This window comes from Pogona vitticeps, chromosome 3 (assembly GCF_051106095.1).
Source record: "Pogona vitticeps strain Pit_001003342236 chromosome 3, PviZW2.1, whole genome shotgun sequence".
Lineage (NCBI taxonomy): Eukaryota > Metazoa > Chordata > Lepidosauria > Squamata > Agamidae > Pogona > Pogona vitticeps.
This window is the reverse complement of record NC_135785.1, coordinates 53,445,745-53,469,387: the sequence shown is the minus strand read 5'-3', so window position 1 is coordinate 53,469,387 and position 23,643 is coordinate 53,445,745. Positions and strand designations below refer to the sequence as shown.

Below are 23,643 nucleotides of genomic sequence, written 5' to 3'. Positions count from 1 at the left end.
TGCCAGATAGTTCAGCTTGAGGATGCTGTTATGTCCCCATGGATCCTACAATGTGGTATCCACTGGGGTTGATCATTTCTGTTCAGCATCTATATTAGGCCATTGGACGAGGTCATTTGGAGATTTAGAGTATGCTGTCATCAGTAGGCTGATGACACCCAATTCTCTCTCTCCTTCTCATCTTCAGCAGAGGAAGCTGTGCAGACCCTGGAGTGCTGCCTGCCCACAGATATGGACTAGAAAGGTACTAATAGGCTGAAGCTGAATCTTGACAAGATGGAGATCCTGTTGTTTGGAAGAGATCCTGATCAGTTAGGGGGCTTTCTGCCTGGTCTGGATGAGACTGCATTCTCGTGAAGGAACTGATTCATAATTTTGGTGTGCTCCTGGCCCTCTCCATAAAGAATCAGATCTCAGCTGTTGCTAAGTCTGCTTTTTTCCAAATCAGGCAGATTGTACAGCAGCCAGGCTGCTCTCAGGTAAACATCAAAATATGATTGTACATTTCCCTTCTACTGGCCTGCTTGCACTGTTTTCCATAATTAATAATTATTAGGGGAAATGCTTAAAAGCAATTGCACATGTTTTGAACACAATTATTTATAAATCCTAAATGCGGGGGATCCACTAAGAGCAGTTTTCGGGAATGGCTGCAGAAACCAACTGATTTTATTGCTACAAGCTATAATCCAGAGTCATTATTAGAGATGTACAAATATCCCGGATCTAGTTGGCTGGGATCCCCAATCCCACCTCATCCACTTATGAGTTGCTGTAGAGCACGTGTGGCCAGCATCCTGCTCATTGCTCTAGTGGCAGAAGAATCCCAGCCGGCGAGTCTCCCTGCTCAGCTGCCAGAAGAGCAGGAGGGCAGAGCAGTGACAGCCAGGCTTTGTCTGACATTGGTGCAATGAGCAGGATGCTGGCCGCACACGCTGTGGATATGTCAATTTGGGGAGGTAGGACTGGGGATCCCGGCCACCTGGGTCCGGGGTATTTGTATATGACTATCCCATCTCTAGTCATTATACTTGACACTGACAGGTACCATGCAGTTTTTTTTTTGAACTTTTTGTAACTTGTACATTTTTTTGTAACTTGTACATCTGACTATATGCCTTATCTTAGTTCTTAACAGAGTTATATAAAAACTTAATTATTACCTAACAAGATATTACAGAACAAAAACTGGGTCACATACCTTCTAAACAGCTCTTTCCTCTGTTCCATAACCCAAGGCCTTCCATAAAATCCTGTAGGAAATATTAAAGGCAAACAGCTTCAGATATCATGCTTCAACTAAACTCCAAAACACAAACATTTTAATGATTTTTTTAAAATTAGGAATACATGTAGCAACACAAAATTGATATTTATTAAATGCCACAAATATTTCTGATGAGGCAATGGAGTACTATTATATATTAAACATATGTATTTCGAAATGATCTCTTCACCTAATGGGTGCTCACGGCCATAAACGCAAAAGTTTAAAACAAACAATGCCTGAGAGAATAAAAAATATTTTTCGGCTGTTAGCAAACTGATAACACTAGTTAGAGCCTTGAGTGGAAAACTAAGGGCAACACAATTCTACTGCAGCTACATCTAATTTCATTGTGTCAGACACCTCAAGGGGAACCTAAGACAATAATTCTGGGGTCCAACTTGCCTGACAAGTGACACTTCTGGTAATTTCATCTCAAATAATTTAAGGTTTTTAAAGGTCAAAACCAGCACTTTGACTTTAGGCTGGAAACGAACTGGCAACCAGTGTATAAATCAAAGTATTGTCACAGTATGATTGTATGAGCAATCCCCAAATAATAACCTAACTTCCTGTTTTCGAGTAAAATTTTTGAATAGTTTCCAAAGGTAGCCTTATGTGCAGCACATTGCAGCAGTCCAAACTGGCAATTGTTTCAGTATGCATAACTGCTGCAACACTGTCTGTGTCAAGATGTGTCTAATAAGAGGACTGCAATCCACAAAAGCTAACACTGAAACAAATCTGCGAGTCACAAACACACTCCAATGCTTTTGATTTTTTTTGTTGTTGTTCCAAGGCTATTTTTTACCGTGCAAAATCACGGTATCAGTCTGCACAGATAAAAGGCACTCAGTGTCACCAAATGGCACTTGTGTTTCAAATGAAAATGATCCAGAACAACACCCAACTATGAATCTGATCCATCAGATGAACTGTGATCCTTTCAACAGCAAAATCATTTAAAGAAACTGGCAAACCACCCAAATCAATATCTCTGCCTTGTCTAATTTTTAGGGTTTGTTATTCACCTTTTCTATCAACTTGCCAGTACACTGCATCAGAATATCAACCTTAAGATGAAAAAAAAAAGAAGTTGAGCTGGGCATCTGCAATATTAGTATCAACTCAGCCCATATACAGTATCTTGGAAGACCTCTTCGACAATGCTACAAAAAACCAGTGAGAGCTCCAAAAGAAATCAACAAGATTGCACCTCCTCATTTTCTCTCACAGCATAACTCATCCAAACCAGAATAACAATGAAATCTAAATGGAAGTAAAAATGTCAATTTCATCCAAGTATACTTGAGGAGACTAGTATAAACTTGCTGATGTGCCTCATCCAGAAACTGACATTCAACCTAATAGCTTTCCTCATTTTCTAAGTTCAGACTAGGTTCCTGGGGGCATGGTCTAACTACTGTATTTATTTACTTATTTAAAATATTTTACCCCACCTTTCTCCTTGAAAAGGACCCAAGGCAGATTACAACAGTGAAAGGAAATAGCTGAAGTTGAAAACAATGAGTATACAATGGTGGTCAACATAGTTAGAAAACAATATTTGAAGCCAAGAACAATGTAGTTCTTGGCTTTAAATATTGTTTTCTAATTATGTTGACCACCATTGTATACGCATTGTTTTCAAGTGGGGTAAAATATTTTAAATAAGTAAATAAATACAGTACAGTAGTTAGACCATGCCCCCAGGAACCTAGTCTGAACTTAGAAAAGGATTTTTTAAAAATGGCTTGCTATTCATTACTGCTTTGTCTGGATTTTTAGAACTACCTGTGTTTTCCATTTCTCAATGGCACTGATTTTTTTTAAAAAATACGCTTACTGTTCTTAGGTTTGATATTGCCTTTAATGATGTAGGATGCCCCTTTTTAAAAAATCACAGATAGCTAGTTACTGAGGGAAGATTTGGCTGAAGAGAAAGGTCTTTGCATGCTTCCAGGACAACAAAGATGGGGCTAGTCTGGCCTCCTGAGGGAGGGAGGTCCAACGCCTGGGAGCAGCAATAGAGAAGGCTCACTCCTGTATCCTATCACATGCACCTGTGAAGGTGGCAGGATGGAGAGAAAGACCTCTCCTGATGATCTTAACACCCAAGCAGGGTCATCGAGGGAGATAAAATCTTTGAGATAGCTTGGACTCAGACCATTTAGATCTTTTTGGTTAAAACCAGCACTTTGAATTGTGCCCAATAACTCATCAGCAGCCAGTGAAGCTGCTGTAACAGGGGGGTTATGTGATCCCTGTAACCAGCTCCAGTCAGCAGTCTGCCTGCTGCATTCTGAACCTGCTGGAGTTTCTGAACTCTTTCCAAAGGCAGCCCTACACAGAGCATGTTACAGTAATCCAGCTAGGAAGTAATTAGACTGTGTGTCACAATGACCAGATAGATCTGTCAAGAAACAGACATATCTTTCAAACAAGTTATTACCACAGATTTGCTTTAAAAAAGTATCTTAAATCTCTTGCAAGATATCACCAGGGATGCAAAGAATTTTCTCTCTGGAAGAGATTACAACAGCCCCTTCACTCTCAAAAAACTCCACTAAACAGTTCCATGAAGGGGCACAGAGGGTGGAAAATACATCTTTTCCTACCCACACCACCACAGAATAGGTGATTATACACTTTCTTCAGTAAGATCCAGCACAAGTTTTCCATCTGCTCAATTCCATGAGTTTTCCATTTGGCTTTCTCTCTCAGTTAAAGAGTGTGCATCAACTCTTACACTAAGCCATGATCATGCAGAACACAAAATCATGTTCACATTCAAAAGAGATAAGGGTATAAACAAGAGTGGCAGTCATACCAACTAAAAATTTCCCCAGACCCTTCTGGAATCTATCTGACTTCGCTAATCCCATACAGGAAGAAATGTTTTAAATGTTCTATCCCCAAACTGTTTAGGGCTTTGCAGGCATAGCAAACTCTCAGAGTGGCTATCCAAAGCTGTAAAATAATGCTGTCAAGCTTCAACTATCAGGCTGAGCTGTCACTTTTAAGAGATGGCTCTGTAAGCTAGCAGGAAAAAAGGTTGGGCTGAGGAATCCTTTACATCTATCAAAGCTTCTATGCTATTAAGACCAGCATAAAGAATTTCCACAGGAAATGTTAACAAAACACTTCAAATGGTATTTTTGTTTGATACAATGAATAATCAGTTTTCTAATGTGAAACAGACATATCATGACAATGGCCACCCACCGTCTTTTACCACAGGGATTCATGTCATAATCCATCTCATACAGGAAAAAAATCCAGCTCAAACACTGCATCTCAGCTAATCCTCATATATAAATAGCCAACCTTATACAGTGGTGCCTCGCTTAGCGATTGCTTCATTTAATGAAGAATTCACTTAACGATGTGTTTCTTGGAGGAATTTTCCGCTTCGTTTAACGATGTTCTCTATGGGGGATTTTCACTTAACAATGTCCGTTTTCGCTCATTTTTAAGTGTCTTAAAATGTTTGAAACCTGTTTTAAATGCTTGGAATTGGTAGTGCACCTTGTGAAACCTATGCAAACTTAATTTGGCTTTGTTCTGAGTCTTCGTTAATTTTTGGTGATTTTTTGTTTTCCCCATTTAAATCCATTGAACAATGCTCTTTTCATCTCTCCTACAGAATTGAGGAGGAAGCAATATACAGTGGTGCCTCGCATAGCGAGGTTAATCCGTTCTGGATTAACCTTCGCTATAGCGAAACATTGCTGAACGGGGCAGGAAAAGCCATTGGAACACATTAAACAGTGTTTAATGCGTTCCAATCGGCTCCTTTACTCACCGTTCAGCGATGTTCCGGGATGGCCGGCAGCCATTTTCGCGCCCTCCCCTCGCTTAACGAGGGCGCGAAAACACTGCGCGCGGCCATTTTGGGGCTTCCGGCGGCCATTTTGGGCCATTTCGCGGCTTACAGCTGGTCGTCGGGGCTTCGTTTTGCGAAGATCGGTAAGCAAAACGCTTACCGATCTTCGCAAAGCGAGTTTTGCCCTATCTAAAAGTCATTGAGCGATCGCATTAGCAATTCCAAAAAGGGATCGCTATGCGATTTCGTCGTACGGTGCGCTCGTTAAGCGAGGCACCACTGTAACTTTATTTTAGAGTTTGGCAGCATCAGGGCAGTTTATACGAAGGGAAGAGGATGTATTTGAAAAAAAAAATTTAGGCAACTCAACACAGTCCTTAGGGCAACCAGAATCCTATGTTTGATGAATGCAAAAAACTATAACCCAACCTTGGAATGACAGCCATAAGCAGTGGTCATAATCAGCTAAATAGTGATCCCCATGTAGCCACTGCACTTGACAGAGCACCTTGGGAGAGCTGAACCTAACAAGCTCCCACTGCAGCGAGAAAATGCAAGATCAGATGGAACAAAAGGGTAAGGCTTCTATAAGCCAGAGTTTTTAACATGGCTATTTTGGGCAGCCCAAAATATATGGGACTTTAAAAACAATCACAGAGCACATTAATTGTAGCAGAAAATTATATTAGCAATAGTATCAGATGTTTACAAATGTAACTGTAAAAATTAAAGATGAAGAGCCTCTTATTCATACTGGCTGGACAGCAACTCTGTGTGGGAAGCTGTAATGCACATTCCAGCCAAAATCATCAATATGACACTCCAGAAATGAAGGTTTTTGGAAAGAATTAAATCAGCATATACCATTTTTCCTTGGCAGTGCTTTAACAGGTACCAATGTGGCCAGCTTAAGCTGTATTACACATACAGTTCTTTTTTTTAAGTATAATACAGAACTTAATTTTTTTAAAATAACAGTTTTACTCCAGACAGCATCTACTAATCATCTAGCTTCTCTCCCCACTTTATGAAATTTATCACAAAGTGATTACTAGCTTGGACACATTTTTAAAACACTACACTAAATGAAAACATGATTCCTTTTTCCAAAGTTAGCCATCATCCACATTTGTCCAGAAACAGGAACACCCAATTATATTTTAAAAAATCTAATTACAACTGTGTATTAGTTACAATGTAGATTAAAAATCTACAGTATAATCATTGTGCAAGAATAGCTGCAAAAGCAAGTTAACATATAAAATATTATATACTGAAACCATGCACAGCTTTACCACTGTCTAAAAGCAATTTTAAGCTGACAAACATCTATTCCCCTAAATAAAATTACAATAGCACTTCATATGGCATTCAATATGTAAAGAGCTAATGTATCACAAATCCTACAGAAAAATAAAATAAATCCAACTGCATGTAGAAGGTACAGAATAAATACAACCTTGTTTCTTTCTAATTAATATCTTAATTTATTATACATAATCAAACTAGGAACCAGGCAACAGGCCCCAAATACAGACTAAAACATTACAGCAAAAATGTATTTATTTCTTTATCCCTTACCTAAATTTATACACCGCCCCTTAGTGCTGAAACACTATTCTCAAAACTCAACAAGACACTAAAATGTAACGCAAACAACAATAGCATAGCATAAACATAAAAAATCAATTTTCACAGTATGCGGAAAGGAAGAAGTGCGGCTCAGAAGCCTACAGAGCTTGAATTCAACAGTAACGTTCATAATGAGACACTAAACTAACCCGAATTGCCCATATGGTTCCAAGGCTTCCTTTCCAAGGCGGAGTTCCCGAGATGAGCCGAGGAGGAAGAGACCGGTAGAGAAAGAAGCGGGGCTTTGTTCGGCTCCTTACCCGCGTCTCCGCCTTCTCGCTGGCCGATCTCTCTCTCTCCCCCCCCCCCAGCCCTAACCAGGGGAGGCCCACGGATTCAGTAGGATTCATCGAAAGGCTGGATTTCTAGCCTGCAATTAATGCAATGGGGCTACTCTCAGTTGCGGCGAGTGAGAGGACACTGACTTCAAGCGCCGTCGCCGCCGCCGCGCCCTTCCGGTTCCCAGCACTGCCTCTTACCTTCTACGACGCCGCAGAGGAACCGCCGCGTCCCGCCGCTGCCCACAGCTCTAGCGCTCCGCTCGGCCTCCGTTTCTGGGCCCGTGGGGTCGGTTCTCGGAGGGGATGATTCGCTGGCGGAGACCACGGCAGATGCCGGGCTCGGGCTAGGTGTGCTTTGAGGTTCCTCTTGCGTCTCATCGACCATTCCGGCCAGGCCCGCTCCAGGACTCCCGTCCGCCGCCATCGCCCGCCCTTCCTTCCCTACTCTCTCTCTCTCTCTCTCACCGGAGCAGGCTGCGCTTGCGCGGGCAAAACCAGCCCCAACCGGTCCGAGCCGGAACCAACCGCTCTCCTCACTCGACTGCCAACCGGGACCGTGGCTGCTGGTCACGTGCAGCTCCACCTCCCTCTCCTCCGTGCGCCAGCCGCAACCAAGAAACAGGGCAGCGAGCGAAGCGCCCGACAAAGCAGCTGCTTTGAGGCACAAACAGAGCGACTGCGGGTGTGGGGGGGGGAGGAAAATCTCGGCTGCGCAAGCTTGACGAACTGTATCTCATTAACTGCGCATGTCCTACAGGGTCGTGGGCGGGGTCGTGCGAACACGCCTGCGCAAAAATTGGAGCCGCGGTGTACTGCGCATGCGAGCGACGTTAGTGCTGATGTGTGATTGGTGTGTAGGCGCTGGAGGCGGGTACAGTGCGCGCGAGGGCGGGTAAATAAACAAAGTAGTAGGCTCTAGAGCGCAAGCGCGGAACGAGTGGCTGGGGGAAGTGAATTTTTCCAAGCGAGCACTGCGTAAAGGGGAAGGTTCGCGCGTGCGGAGAAGAGTATATTAGGCGGGATTATGGCCTTGCAGCGCGAATGAAGAAGGGAGGGCAGGTTGAGAGTACAGTACGTAGTTATTTTGCAGCCTGACCTACTTTCCCAGGTTGTTGAGTAACGTTGAGCCCCGTGGAGGGCTAACGGGATGCGTGCTACAGATCCAACTTGTTGACGGAACTCGTTGGTAACGCTTTACCGTTACTCCGGCCAAGCAGCAAAACACTGCGCGGGCTTGAGACGCCAGAGTTCAAATTCTCTTCAAACATGAGAACCTGTACTACCTGGAAGAGTGGTTGTGAGGATAAAAGAGGGAGAGGGTTTGAGCTCCTTGAAGGGGGTGCCCAGAGTAAACAAATGAATAGCCTCCAGAGAAAGGGCCCTATAGCACCTGATTTTTAGGGAGAAGACTTGGCTGGAAAAAACTTATCTGAGGCCTGGAGAGAAGGTTCTGGTTGGGGGGAGACAGTGGTGACATGGACTGCCGAGACGGAACATCCTTGTTATTTAGATGGGCGGTTCAATCTCTTGCCGGTTCAGAGCCTTAATCTCCAGTTTGTTTGATTTGTCTCCTTTTTATATGTTGTTTGCCTGATTAAGAATAAGATTACTAAATTTTGTTTCGAAAAGTACTGGTCTCTGGTTGAGCAAGGATGCAGCCAATGCAGATGAGTTGGATTCCTGCACTGAACAGAGTTGGACTGGATGGACTAACGGATAAGCCTTTTCCATCTCAATTATTCTATGATTTTATGAAGTCAAGTATGCAACATGTGAATCAGATAATTCAGGATTGGATTCAGTAGATGTAGAGAAGAGCTAATACAGCACCTAGAACTGGTGTTAGAGAAAGTCTGTAACAACATAAATCAGGTTTCCCGCTTCCAGTAATTTTAACTTAGGAAGGAAACAGTAGTTTTCTATTACATGGTTGTGAAGCTGTACTTCTATTCTTAAAAGTTGGGTTGGCTTTTAGTGTTTCTAGTAGCATGGAGTTTCACAGTATAATTCAAAAAGTTTTAACTTTTTCATTTACTAAAAATAAATTTGCATTCAGATTGCTTTTTTCCAAAATACACGTAATTTTAGATTTCCAGTGTAGACTTTTTTCTCCTTAGCAGTTCTCTGAGTGGATGAGTCCAGGTCTTTTTAGCTTTTATATGTGTGTGTCAAGGAGATATTACGACTTCTTACCATTGCTTCTCTCCTTCGTGGGCTTCTCTGAAGATTTCCTTCTTTGTGTACTGCAGAGTGTTTGCAGGATTTCTTATACATTCATTCATTCATTCTATTTATACCCCGCCTATCTGGTCATTTCGACCACAGTATATACAGTATTCCAATAAGTGATTGAGACATATAAAATGATACAGGGGATGGATAAAGTGGATAGAGGGAAGCTTTTTTCCCCCTCATGCAATTCCAGAACCAGGGGACATCCACTCAAATTGAGTTTTGGGAGAGTGAAAACAGACAAAAGAAGTATTTTGTTACCCAGCATGTTGTTAGTCTGTGGAATTCATTGCCACAGGATGTGGTGATGGCATTTGGTCTAGATGCCTTTAAAAGGAGATTGGACAGCTTTCTGGAGGAAAAGTCCATCTCAGGTTACAAGTCATGATGGGGATGTTTCATCTCCAGGCTTAAAAGGAAGGTATTTCAAAATGCCAGATGCATGGAAATGGTATCAGGAGACCGGTATCTAGTTGTGTGTTCCCAGAGGCATCTGGTGGGGCCACTGTGAGAATCAGGAAACTAGACTAGATGGGCCTTTGGCCTGATCCAACAGAGCTCTTCTTAGGTGGATATAAAACGTTTTTCACCAGGGAGAGTTATTGTAAGGGTGAGGCTTCTAGTCCTAGGAATAAAAACAACAAGCAACTCCACACCCCCACCCCTGATTTATGCTATTCTCTTGTGTCAGCTTCTCTGTTTCTCTGTTTGCATTAGAATTTTGAAAACCCAGCTGGCACTTTGTCATGTTAGTATTGGAGACAGCGCATCATTAATGACTACTGTTTTTCACCATCATGAGGCTTTTTAACCTTGGGCCTCTTATCTGTAGTCTCTCTTCTTGCAAGATGATTCTGCACAGTACTGTATAAAGAAGCATTCAACAACATGTCATCCAGATGAACAACAGCTTTCATCATCTTAGCCAGCAATGCTAGTTGACAATGATGGGGTTCTAATCCAATAAAATTAGCAGGGCCAGACAGATGACGGGCTAGGGAATAACATAAATGACAGTTTAATAGAATTGGATTGACTGGAGATCAAGGAGCGATTCAGGGTGCTGCTGTTGCCTCTGCTGATAACTAGAGGGTACTGTCCTTATAGATTCTGCTTCCAATATTCTTTACTTTTTGAGGACCATAGATGCCGCTATGGGGGCCAGCAAATCTATCTAGATTGAAACTTTCCCACCCCAGAAATAGTATAACTGACCCTGAGATAATTGTGTTAGGGAATGGTTATGTTTTTAACGAGCAGGCAGAACAAAAGGAGACTTTGTCATGAGCTATGTCATGTATAACTGCATTTTTATTTTTATTTCTTGTGGATTTAGATTTCTCAGAAGGGAAATTCATACAAAACAACATTCTTTACTACTTTTTAGTATTTCAGTGAGAGCAAGCAATTGAGGGGGAGTCTGGAAGGTGAATCATGTCAACTGAAGTTACCACTTGTTAGGTTAAAGAAGCTACTTGGATGAGCAGTGAAACGTTTCAACCTAACAAGAAAGAAGTCCGGTTGCCATGACTCAACTTCCAGATAACCTCACCTGGATGGCTAAGAATCTTCACAGATAAATTAAGGGGGTGCTTAGGAACTGTAAGATGTAATGGGACCCATGTATGCCATCTTGAAGTTGATGATGGAAGAATGATTAGAGATAAGCATACTGCATTAAAAAATTAAAAGTAAGAGCACATGGCATTAAAAGATTGATGAAGCAGATGGTTTGAGCAGATGAGGACTCAAGAGGCTTAGGAGAAAAGGAGAGAAAAGACCAAACTATGTGATTAAACCAGGTGCTGTAAAGAGCTAGAATTGCATATTTTGTTAGAGATCTTTTGTATGTGTGTGTGATTAGTTACTGCAATCTGTGAAATGGTACTACAACTGTTTTGCCTATCTAACATAATTTACTCAGTTTTTTGTCTTCAGGCTAATTGATTCTTATATTTTGTTAGATGGGACCTGTCAGGCCTCTGTTTAACTCAGCCATCAACACTACTTGAGGAAGGCTATGCAGAGAAAAGCTATGGGAGCCTGGAACTGCAGGTTTGTAAATTATGTGGAGGGAATGTATTTATTGTAAATTGTAAGTTCTTTGATTTTATATAGTTTTCTGTTTTTATCTATGTAAATTGTGTATATTTTAAATTGTTTGCTATTTGTATGTTATGAGCCGCCCAGAGTAGACCATGTCTAGATGGGCGGCATATAAATGAAATAAATAAATATTGTAGATGAGCTACAAACAGGTGCAACATCAGTTGGAACACATGCCAGTGTTGCAGTGCTTTTTCTATAATTTTTATTTTTAAAAATCATGTTTGTGCATATAGGAGGAGGTTTTGAACAGCAGAATTGAGGCAGGAGTGGACAGAGGTGAACCCATTGCTTTGAATCCTGAACTCCCTGCAGGCTTTGCAGGGTGGCTCTTGAAGAAGAAGGGACTCTTTCTGTTTTTTCTTAAGTAACCATCCATATTAAATAAGGTTAAAAGTAGCCCTGAAAGCAGACATGAGCGAGGGAGTGGTGAATAGGGGAGGTGAGGAAGGAGCCTTGTATCACCCAGACCAAGATATCTGTAAAATCTGGAGCAGAAAAAAACATATTGGGTACAATTTTAAACCATAGTAGAGCTTGATGTCATTTGATACAAGAGAAGTTACTGTGGATTTGATCTGTTTTTCCAAACAGTGTAGTTGCATCTGGACTAGGTCAAAACTCACACATGTAGATAGTCACCATTATGATGTTCTCAAACCTTAAATTCCATTTTCCCCTACTAATTTGTGGAATTATTCATTACTGATCAGATGTATACAAGCTTATAACTAGTTTCTAGCAAGGTAAAGAAATCAACATGATATATGTAAATGAGCATACATTTTCCATAATATATTATAAAACCAATTCAATGCATTCATTTGGGAAGAAGGAAACTGAGATACTGCTTGGATATTTTTGATCTGCTATCATTGTTAGATTAAGTCGTAAGAATAGTTATGGAGGATTTAGTAGGGAATTATACCTCTGTTCAGAGTTTTGTTAAGCAGATATAGAACAGTTGGGTTTCAACATGTATTTCATGCTTTATAATTACAGATATCATGGGAGTTGGTATTACAAGGTAGGAAAGATGACATACATTGCTTTGGAGGATAACAATACAACACCTAATTTGGAGACCCTGAGGACTTATGGTATATAAAATCAGGCTCAGCCTTCTACCACAAGGAGCAATTTGCTGTAACTTATCACTTGTTTTCCTTTATTCTTTTCCTGAACTGTCAGACAAATCCAGCATCTTTTAAGAAGGATCCTGTTTGGATGGAATCTGCAGACTTTACCTTAAGTGAGTTCTCTGCATTTTTGAAGTTAGACTTCAGATGAATTTGCACACAGAGATGAACCAAGAGACTTGCATATGTGAATTATACATATATGAGGAGCAAAGGGAAACAAATGGAACCATTTGAACGTTCCCAGCACTTCACAGTGAAAAGAACATGGGAAAGCAAACACCAGCAGAGGTTGTGGTCTTTGTGCATAGCCAGTGTGGTTGCATTTTATTGTCATATTTGATTATTATACAAAATATACAGAGTTGAAAATGCAAAGCTAATAGCAGAGCTTGGAGTGCCCTGCTGGTGCAATAGGACTGGACTGTCTGGCCCCTAGTGAATGACTGTAGTGAGAGCACAGGTAGAAAGCTGATGCAGCTGGCATGAGGGTGAGAAAGGGGACAGGAGAGTGCATCATGAATCTTTAACTCCCCAGGGAGAAGGCGTCCCACCCACATTGAGATAGCCATCTGTTTAGGGGTATCAATAAACAGGATAAAGACATTGAAATATAACAACAAGTTTGCAAGATGGTTAGATATGTAGAGTTAGGGAATGTTCTAAATAGAACATGGTAGGAACAAAGGTGTCTTCCTAGTTTATACTCATACAATAAATGAACTCCTATGCTTATATCGTACAGACACTGGAAATCCACTTTATCTATAAATGTGCATTAAAAGAGTGGTGGTGAGCAAATTCATGGTCTGATGACTTGGACTATGACTGCAGATATGACATCTTAATCAAAGGGTATTAGGACAATCCAGATTAGAAACAATATTGAGTGTGTAGCCTAAGATATCTTTCTCAAATGAAAAATTCCCTATGTGGGAGTGACCTCTGCAGGAAAAGGACAGAAGCCCTTGTTTTAATGTCGGACTGGCCTAATAGAGAGAGTATATTGTGGTAAGGAGAGCTATGTGACATTCTTTCTCTGCCTGCATGCCATCATGGTTTCCAGTAGACCTAAGACTGCCTCTCCCCAAAGACAGACTATTGGCATTTAAGGAGAATGGACTAGGCCAGGGGTCTCAAACTCAATTTACCTGGGGGCCGCTGGAGGCAGAGCCGCATCAGATTTTTCGCCAAGCAGAGCAAGAACTCGAGGAAGGCGCCCAGGAGTTTCCTTAGCCCGGCTGAGGCTCGGAGGAGGAGGAGGGGTGTGCAAGCCCTCGTCGCTGGCCACGACCCCCTCCGGCTCATTTTTCACTATCACCAGCAGCAGCAGGAGGAGGATGAAGAAGCGGAGAAGGGAGGGAATGCCAGCAACTGCCTAGTTGGGGGAGCAGGAGGACACGACATAATTTTAAAAAAAAAACGGCAGTGGAGGTGGCAGCTGCTGTTGGAGGCACTCTGAGGACGGGCCAGGAGTGAGCTCCGCTCTCAGGTATCGCTCGCCGCCGGCTCAGGCGCTCGGGGAAAAGGGCCAGCAGTGTGCCTCACTCGCCGGCTCTCCCCTAAGACAGTGCCTGTTGCACCCTTCATCCAAAACTGTAGCCTGCCAGCTGGCAGACAGGCGGGCTGGCTGGCAGGCTGCAGTTCTGAATGGAGGGTGCAAGAGGCACTGTCTTGGGGGAGAGCCGGCGAGCAAGGCAAGTCTTTTTTTGACTCTTAATGGCAGAGGACACGTGGGTGCTTCAGGGGGGGCAGGCAAGGCGGGGGCCGCAAATGGCCCCCGGGCTGCATGTTTGAGACCCCTGGACTAGGTGTTTTAACCATCCAAGCTTCATGTGTAATTAAAAGGTCTCTGACAGTAAGATGGGTGTGGATGGAACCTTTATTAATGACTGTAGAGAAGGCAGAATACTGGTCTGGATAGACTATTAGTTGAATGCAGTACAAAGAAATATATATATAATCCTTAATGTGGACTTGACAGCATTCCCACTCAATTTAGCAGGTGCTAAATATAAGAAGGCATGATCTTCCTTCCATCTGAGCTATGGCCACCCTACCACTGAGGCTTAAAATCTTGCTTATGGATTGATTAAAATTCCCAATTCTGTTTACAATATGATCCACCTAGTTCTGCTTTCACCTTGTCTCCTGTAGTCAGGGATGCTCTTAAACTCACCATCTCCATTCCTGATGAATAGTCCTGGGTTCTTGGTAAAAGGGCAGGAAGGAATGGAGAAATCAGCTCTAGCCAAGCTGTTCAACTAAGCCGTGGGCTACTTTGTATACACCTTGAGATGATGTATTATAAGATATCTGTCGTTCGCAGTTGATGACCAGATCTACTTGTACCCCATCACACCCTCCCAAAGGATCAACGGTCTTACTAGACACTGTTGTGACAGCAGGCAGGGATGGATTCTGATTCATCTACAACTAATGTGTTACACACCTTTCATCATGTGGATGTCCACATCACCATAAAGGGGCCTTCCTGCAATGGCCACATGCATGTTATCTGTTCTGCACTATGTAACCATTGGTTGGAGGCTGCTATTTCAGATACCCCCAACATGGCAATTGTTTCTTGCTGTGATACCAGACACGTGTATACCTTATTCAGCAGCTGTTGTAGTGGAAGCTGCTTGATGAATAACTGCAGGCTAGTAGGGCAATTCTGCATTTTTCTGGCTTGTCTGAGTGTCCACTTGATATATTTTGGGGATGGGGTATGATTCTTTCTCACCACTACCACTGTATGCTTTTCCTGTAGGCTTCAACTGGTAAAAGGTTTTTTAATGAAGAGCCTTTTGTTTGTGATTGTTTGGGCATGAGAAGTTCTCATGGGCAAGAGTAAAGTATAGGAGCTAGAAAAAAGTTTGTGCTATGTACAGAAAACTGGCTTTCTTGGATAGAAGACACAGGAGTGCAAAAGAATAGGAGGTCTGATTAAAAATTGATTAAAAAAGATTTTTAGAAGGGACGTGCTGGGGGGGTCATGTATAGTTTTGGGACAACTATAACTTGTCATAATCATTGGGAGGCACAAGTGGGACGAGCTGCTAACCAAGGTAAAGGAACATCTTAAGATGATGAGATGTCAGGTCACTGTGGTGTATAAGAAATCTAAATAAAAACAATTAGATGTGAAAACAACCCAGGGACTTGACCACAATTGTGATGCTTAATATGCCACACCTAAACTACAGAAGAAGGGACCCTTTGTTGGTGGCATGGTGGATTTGGAAGAGGTGAAATGGCAGTCTCAGGAAGGGGAAGAGCCACATCCGAGCTCCAGTGCACATAGAAATTTGTTTGCATAGCTAAGAAGTTCTGAGTCAACCAGTTCCAATTCCAGCTTCAGTCCAATCCTTCTCTCTCACACACGTTTCTCCTAAATAATACATTCCATTTGTAACACCCAGAACAGAGTCTCTCACTTTACCAAGCCATTGAACCTCATCCAAACAGCAAAACACTTAATGCTTACTGAGAGCTGAAACTAGGCTGAGGCAGTCACTAAGGGATCAAATGTTGCCTGGATTGCTTTGTTAGGATCAAGGGGAAACAAGACAGCTGAGGATGACTCAGTGCTGGAGTTAAAAAACACAAAGGTTGTAGGTAGGATTTTGGAGTTAGTTGTCTGCTGCAGGGGAAGCCAGGCAGTGCTGGCAGAGATTGTAATCATCTGCTTTCTAGGTATTTATTGTTGTCTAGTCCATTGGTCTCTAGCTAACGCAAATGCTGGGCAGCACTGCAGACACACTTCTATTTTCTATTTCCTTTTGGAGGACAGTGGCCCTTCCCAATCTGATGTCCTCCAGATGTGTTACATCACAGCTGCCATCACGCTAAGCCAACACAACTGGAGGGCACCACATGGGATGCTGGGATACAGGAACCTCACTTGTGTCTATGGCAAAAAACTTTGGCATTATCTTTGTCTCCCCATTGCTTTGCTGGCATTAGAGTTGTCATCTTACTACATTATCCCTTTCTTTTTGTGTTTAACAAAACCTTTGCCAGTGCTGCTCCTACCTTGATGTATTATCTCTTTGCTATTGACCATTCCTCCAGGCACATCTTCCCTTTCCAGTCGATTCAGAATGCTTTGGTTGATCTCATATTTCACTTTTCTCACATTCACATCTTTAATTTGACGGTTGTTGACTGCCAGTCCTCACTGCCTCTTTATTTTTAAGGTGTTTCCTATCTCTGCTCCAGATTGTTTGTTTTCCTTTTTGTTTGCTTACTTTCAGTGTTGTCTTTTTCAGTTACACAGCTTATCTACTGCCCATTTATTTTTCTTGTTCTGCTATTCCACTTCTTTCTCAATACATCAAATAGGTTACTTATTCTCATTCAAGACCCACCACAAGACAGTTTTTCCCAGCAAATCATTAATTGAATCATCAAAAAAAATTAATTAATTCCTGCTTCCATCTGACTCTTCCCTTGACCATCCATACTGTCCCCCTTATGATATCTCTATCTTGTCCAGTTACTGTGGGCTGTACACTTTCTACATGGGGATGGTGTCAGGGCTGCAGAATCCTGAAGGTTTTAAGGGCTTCTTGCTAGGAGGCTAGTAATAGAAGTTGTAGCATAATGGAGAGATAGATAGCTGCAAACAGAAAGCCAGTGGGCTCCTGTGCAGAGAAGGGAGCTTATTAGCATAGCAAGAGAGCAGCAAAGTCTCCCTTTCTCTTCACACCATATGGCCCTCCTAGACTTTTCTTGATCTAATCTTCTCACAAATGTCCTTTTAAAATTCTGACATGTACCATAATCACAGTACCTCAAGAAGTTTTGTGGAACCCCTGTTTTCATCTGTCAGTACAGCCAAGCTCAAAGAAAATGGTTGAACCTCGCCTTTGACTAATGCTGTACTAACCATAACCTGTAGCCCTCATGCCTTGATATTCTCATACCTTCTATTGCATTGCCACCCACAAGTTTTAGCTGATCCCTGAGTTTCTCACTGAAGAATGTAGGAGTGCTTAACGTGTTTTCTCTGTAGACCTAGTTTCTGAAGGTGCTTAAGAAACGTTATCTAGGACCACCTGGGGACCCTATGCAGCAAAGCCATGTAGAAACATGTTTATATTCCATCCTGACCTAAATGTTTCCAGTGATAGGTCTTTTGCACTTGTACCCCTACTTTTACTATTGCTTGCAAGTGGGGAAAAGTAGCATGGAAAAACTGGAACTCAAAGGATTAAGTGGTTTTTCCCCTCTCCACAGGAATGCTGATACAATTAATTCCTGATTTCACTATGAAAGCTAAGAGTTCTTTTGACCCTGCCTTTCTTGAGTGACACTAAGTTTCGAAACTTTGTGCGAGTGTGGAGGAAATAAATGGACAGAAGAGTTCCACCCGTCTGTCTTTTCCCCAGTTGAAGCTCTTATGCAGAGTTACTAAGAATTTAAACTGAATTAGAGTGACAATGGGCATTGACGCTGCAGAATGCCTCCCCCTCTTGGAAGCATAAGGGTATTAGCGCATGTACAGCGTAACTCCTGGTGTGGAACAGAATTCCCACCTGTACGGGAGAAGGAAAGCTTGCACATACACCAAATCTGTGAGTCCTTGAGAATCAGCGCTTCCATTGCCATTTGGTACTGTGCAACCCTCTTGGAGCTTGTGGAGAGAAGAGCCGTTTACTATGATTTGAAAGTCCCTAAAAAGTGGTCACTCTACTGTGTGACTGAACAGGACAAGTGCAGTTTTTCTGGGGATGGAGGTGGCGCGTTGATCTGTTGTTGTTTTTCTTGAAAGCCCAGAGAAAGTGCTTGTGAATGCCAGGCCACACCCCTTGCCGGGCCTTGGTCTAGCCCAGCTGAAATCTCCTTTGTTCCCTTTACAGGGATCTCTCCCAAGGTGCAGCTTGGATACAAGAAGATTGCCTCCACAGAAATTGCCCAGTCCAGTGAGGACAAGGGGCAGTTTTGTCCATGCAGCCAAGAGAAGAGTGCATAAGAGGGATATGCTAAGGAGAGAAGCCCTGGGAGGGCATGTGAAGATCTGGGCTTCGAGAGTAGCTAGCTAGATCACATTGTCAAAGAGCTTCATGGAACTCATGATGTTTTCATCCTGTTGGAGAGAAGAAGGTATAAGGTCTTGGATACGGGAAGAAACGGTATTGAAGAGGATACTTCAGTTTTGTGTTTCTCTTTACAAATTACAGTCATGTGAAAAAGAAAGTACACCCTCTTTGAATTCTATGGTTTTAAACATCAGGACATAATAAAGGTCATCTGATGCTTAGCTGGTCTGAATATTATTTATTAGATTTCTATTTTATTTATTTATTTATTTATTTATTTATTTATTTATTTATTTAACTTATATGCCACCCACACTACCCGAAGGTCTCTGGGCGGCTTACAGCATTTAAAATACAATAAAAAGGCAAAATAAAAGGGCAAAATAATTAAAATGCAATTAAAATGTATATTCTAAAAATTGCCATCAGACCCACAGCTGATATTATTTCAGTTAAAAGCCTTCTGGAACAGGAAGGTTTTGACCTGGCACCAAAATGTCATCCGCGTCGGTGCCAGACGAATCTCAGTCGGGAGGGCATTCCATAGTCTAGGGGCAGGTGCCGAAAAGGCCCTTTCTCTACAAGCCCTCCCTCTTCTCCTTAAGGGATGGCTCTTTCAAAAGGGCTCCCTGGACTGCCGGGTAGGTTCATATGGAAGGAGACAGTCCTTCAGGTATCCAGGGCCCAAGCCGTTTAGGGCTTTATACGTCAAAACAAGCACTTTGAATTGGGCTTGGGCAGCAACTGGTAGCCAATGTAAAACAGAATTGGCTTGATATGTTCCCTAGTGGCCCCACCACTCACCAGCTGCGCAGTTCAATTCTGGACCAGTTGCAGTCACCGGACCATCTTCAAAGGCAGCCCCACATAGAGCACATTGCAGTAATATATGTGAGATGTTACCAGTGCGTGTGTAACTGTCATGAGACTCCGCTCGTCCAGGTAGGGCCGTAGCTGGTAAAATTTCCGCAGCTGAAGGAAGGCACCTCTGGCCACCGAGTCCACCTGGGCTTCCAGTGTTAGACTGGGGTCCAGGAGCACCCCCAAGCTGCGGACCCTGTCCCTTAGGGGGAGTGTAACCCCATTCAGGGCAGGGAAATGGCCCTCCAACCTGTCCGATGAAGCACCTACTAACAGCACTTCCGTCTTGTCTGGATTGAGTTTCAATTTATTAACCCTCATCCAGTCCATTATCAGGTCCAGACACGAGTTCAGCACAGAAACCGCCTCACCTGGATTGGTGGAAAACGAGAGGTAGAGCTGAGTATTGTCAGCATATTGCTGACTTCTCAGCCCAAACCTCCTGATGACCTCTCCCATCGGTTTCATGTAGATGTTAAACAGCATGGGGGACAGTATTGAGCCCTGAGGAACCCCATGACATAAACGCCATGGGGCAGAGCAACTGTCCCCCAGCACCACCCTCTGGACACGGTCAGCCAGGAAGGAGCGGAACCACCGTAAAGCAGTGCCCCCAACTCCCAAGCCAGCCAGCCTATCCAGAAGAACACCATGGTTGATGGTGTCGAAAGCCGCTGAGAGGTCCAGGAGTATCAACAGGGTCACACTCCCCCTGTCTCTCTCCCGGCAAAGGTCATCATACAGGGTGACCAAGGCAGTCTCTGTACCAAAACCAGGCCTGAAACCCGATTGAAATGGATCCAGAAAATCCGTTACATCCAGCAGCGCCTGGAGTTGCCCAGCTACAACCCGCTCCAACACTTTACCCAAATAAGGGAGGTTCGCTACTGGTCGGTAGTTAACCACTAGCCTTGGGTCCAGGTTAGGCTTTTTAAGGAGTGGACGAATTACCGCCTCTTTCAAGGTGGTAGGGACCACTCCCTCTCTCAAAGGCGTTCACAGCCTCCTGGATCCAGGTGCGAACCCCCCCTTTCAATTAGCCAGGATGGGCAAGGGTCGAGCGGAGTGGTGGTAGAATGGACAGATCCAAGCACCCTGTCCACATCCTCAGGTCTCAACAATTGAAACTCATCCATTAATACTTGACCTAAGCACGGTACACTGGACACATCCTCTGATTCTGCAGTAACTGTGGAGTCCAACCCACTGAATCTGAGCGATTTTTCTCTCAAAATAGATGGCAGAGCTGATGAGCAGTCCGGGACCTCCACCGGATTTCCCGGTTGAAGAAGATCCCGGACTACCCGAAAGAGCTCTGCTGGATGACATTCTGAGGAAGCGATATGGCTGGAAAAATATTGCCATTTCGCCAGCCGTATTGCCACGAAATAGGCCCGATAATGGGCTCTAAGTTGTGTTCGATTGGACTCCCAGCGGGATTTCCTCCACCTGCGCTCCAGCCATCTCCCCTCTTGCTTCATCGCCCGCAGTTCAGAAGTATACCAGGGAGCTGTCTGGGCTCTGCGTGCAGGGAGAGGGTGCTTAGGCGCAATCGTGTCAACTGCCTGGGTCATCTCCCTTTTCCATAGGGTGACCAGAGCTTCGACAGGAGCACCGACCATATCAGATGGATAATCCCCCAGAGCATTCAGGAATCCATCTGGATCCATTAGTCTCCGGGGGCGGATCATCTTAATCGATCCCCCACCCTTGCAGAGGGGAGAAGAAGCTAATAGACTAAACTTGACCAGAAAGTGGTCTGACCATGACAATGGGGTCACAACCAGCCCCTCCACATCCAGCCCACCATCTTCCAGTCCCGTTGAGAAAACCAGGTCCAAGGTATAGCCCTTCTCATGTGTCGGGCCGATGACACATTGAGACAGCCCCATGGTTGTCATGGCGGCCATGAAGTCCAGAGCCGTCCCAGTCAAGGCAGCCTCAGCATGAATGTTGAGGTCCCCCAGCACAACAGCCTGGGAGTCCTCAACACCAGGTCTGAGACTACCTCCGTCAGCTCAGGCAGAGATACTGTTGGAACGCAGCAGGGTGGGCGGTACACCAACAGAATCCCTAATCTGTCTCGCAAGCCCAACACACAATACAGGCCCTCAAGACCTCCTCTCAAAGGGACGGGAAGCCTGGTCAAGGAAATAGTACTCCTATAGACTATAGCAACTCCCCCTCCCCGACCCTCTGAGTACCCAGGCGGACACAGCTGGGAGAGGGGAACACCACCCTCCTCTCCCACCCAGGTCTCAGTAATGCATGCCAGGTCAGCACCCTCATCCACAATTACTGTACATCATGGTTCATGGATGAGGGCAGTCTTGTTTTCTACTGACCTGCCGTTCATTAACAGCACCATGTGGCTCAAGGGTTTGCTAATATGGTCACCTGATACCATCTGGTTGGGGGGTAGGACTAGAAGAAGGGGTAGATAAGGTATCTAACCTATCTTCTCCTACGTGGGCATGTTCTACCCCACCACCATTCCTTCCCCTACCCAGCACCACCTCAATGGCTGCCCCCTCCAACACCCTCCCCCCTTCCTGTTCCCTCAAATCCATTGTGGGTCTCTCTTAATTGATGGCAATTAATGATCACAATTTAAAAATAAGCTTAAATAAATAAATAAATAAATAAACAAATAAATAAATAAATTTTTAAAAAACTTCTAAAGACCCTTCTCTCCCCCCTAGGCCAGGTGGCTGATGTTGAGAAGGGGAGAGGCAGCCAGGAGCAGCAGGGCTCAGGCCTGCAACCACAGAGGGAGATCCAGCAGGGGCCAACCACAGTCTCACTGCCTCTCACATAGTGAGCGGTGGCCGGCAGATGGTCTTTGGCTCCTTCTGAGTGTAGGCACGATGGTCCGGTGGGGTCCCAGGAGCAGCTCCGGCCTAAAAGCTCTCTCTCTCCTTAGGCCGTGATCAGGCACTACTCTGGGCAGCTAACAGCAATTTAAAAAAACAAACTAAAAATCCCAACCTGGGGTCAGAGTGGCAAACGAAATAGGTCTGAATTTACATGAACACAGCCTGTGAGTTGCACCTAATACGAAAGTCTTCCTAAAGCAATATGATTATGGTACGTCTTGTGGATTAAAAAGGAGAGGCGAACATATTTTCCAAACTTGGAATGTAAACTCTCCTATTTAATAAGAATCATAATACAGTGGTGCCCCGTATAGCGAGGTTAATCCGTTCCGGATTAACCCTCGCTATACGGAATCATCGCTAAACGGGTAGGGGAAAGGTATTGGAACGCATTAAACTTCGTTTAATGCGTTCCAATACCTTCGTTACTTACCCGTTCAGTGAGGATTCCAGGTGCTGGCAGCCATTTTCGCGCCTTCGCTAAGCGAGGGCAGGGCGCGAAAACGGCTGCCGGCAGCCATTTCCGGGCTTCCGGCGGCCATTTTGGAACCGCCGATCAGCTGTTCGGCGGCTCCAAAATGGCCGCCACAATACCCGATCTTCGCAATGCGGGTTTTCCCCATTGCGAAGATCGGGTATGTTTCCGTATAGCGATCCCGAAAAAGGGATCGCTATACGGAAACATCGCTATACGGTGCACTCGTTAAGCGAGGCACCACTGTATCCAGATCTGGAAAATTAGGTTAAAAAAAGAAACACCCTACCTCAAGTAACACAAAATCAGCAAAACAAAATAAAATTTCCTGCAAATCTTTTTCTTTCCTGACTTATCCTAAATCCCAAAGACTGGTTGGATATAGAAGCAGACAAGTTCACAGACAGCTGAAAATAGGTAAATAAAACCTCAGATCAACAACAGCACATGACATTACACCATGTCGTGATTTATTTAATAAAAATAAAGCCAAAATGGAGAAGCCATGTGTGAAAAATGTACACCCTTATTGCTTCCATATGAATGAAGAGGCAAAGGAGCAGCCAGGTGCTGCTAAACAAATGCCCTTAAGTAATTAATTGATCATCAGCAAGTGTGACTGCGTCTATAAAAGCTGGAATTTTAGCATTTTGCTGGTCGGGAGCATTCAGGTGTATATTAACACAATGCCAAGGAGGAAATACATCAGCAACAATCATAGAGAAGCAATCGTTGCTGCCCATCAATCTGGGAAGGGTTATAAGGCCATTTCCAAACAATTTAAAGTCTGTCATTCTACAGTGAGTGAAAAACATGCAAAATAGTTTCCAATTTTCCTAGGAATGGACATCCATGCAAATTCACCCCAAGGTCAGACTGTGCAAGGCTCAAGAGAAATTGC

General features: G+C 43.7%; 1 protein-coding gene and 1 long non-coding RNA gene across 2 annotated transcripts in view; one reads left to right on the top strand and one right to left on the bottom strand.

Annotated features, from left to right (window-relative positions):
- Positions 1–7,576, bottom strand: part of OGA (O-GlcNAcase) — a 45,134-nt gene extending 37,558 nt beyond the window's left edge. The window contains exons 1-2 of the mRNA XM_020790780.3: positions 7,205–7,576; positions 1,202–1,253 (exon numbers count right to left, since the gene is read on the bottom strand). Coding sequence (XP_020646439.2) covers positions 1,202–1,253; positions 7,205–7,430 — 278 coding nt within the window. The 5' untranslated portion in view covers positions 7,431–7,576. The remainder of the gene's footprint in view (positions 1–1,201; positions 1,254–7,204) is intronic.
- A 332-nt stretch (positions 7,577–7,908) lies between these two features.
- Positions 7,909–18,751, top strand: LOC140705984 (uncharacterized). Its single transcript, XR_012085654.2, has 4 exons — positions 7,909–8,077; positions 11,203–11,293; positions 12,536–12,596; positions 18,351–18,751. It is a non-coding gene; the product is annotated as an uncharacterized LOC140705984 (long non-coding RNA).
- The last annotated feature ends 4,892 nt before the right edge of the window (positions 18,752–23,643 follow it).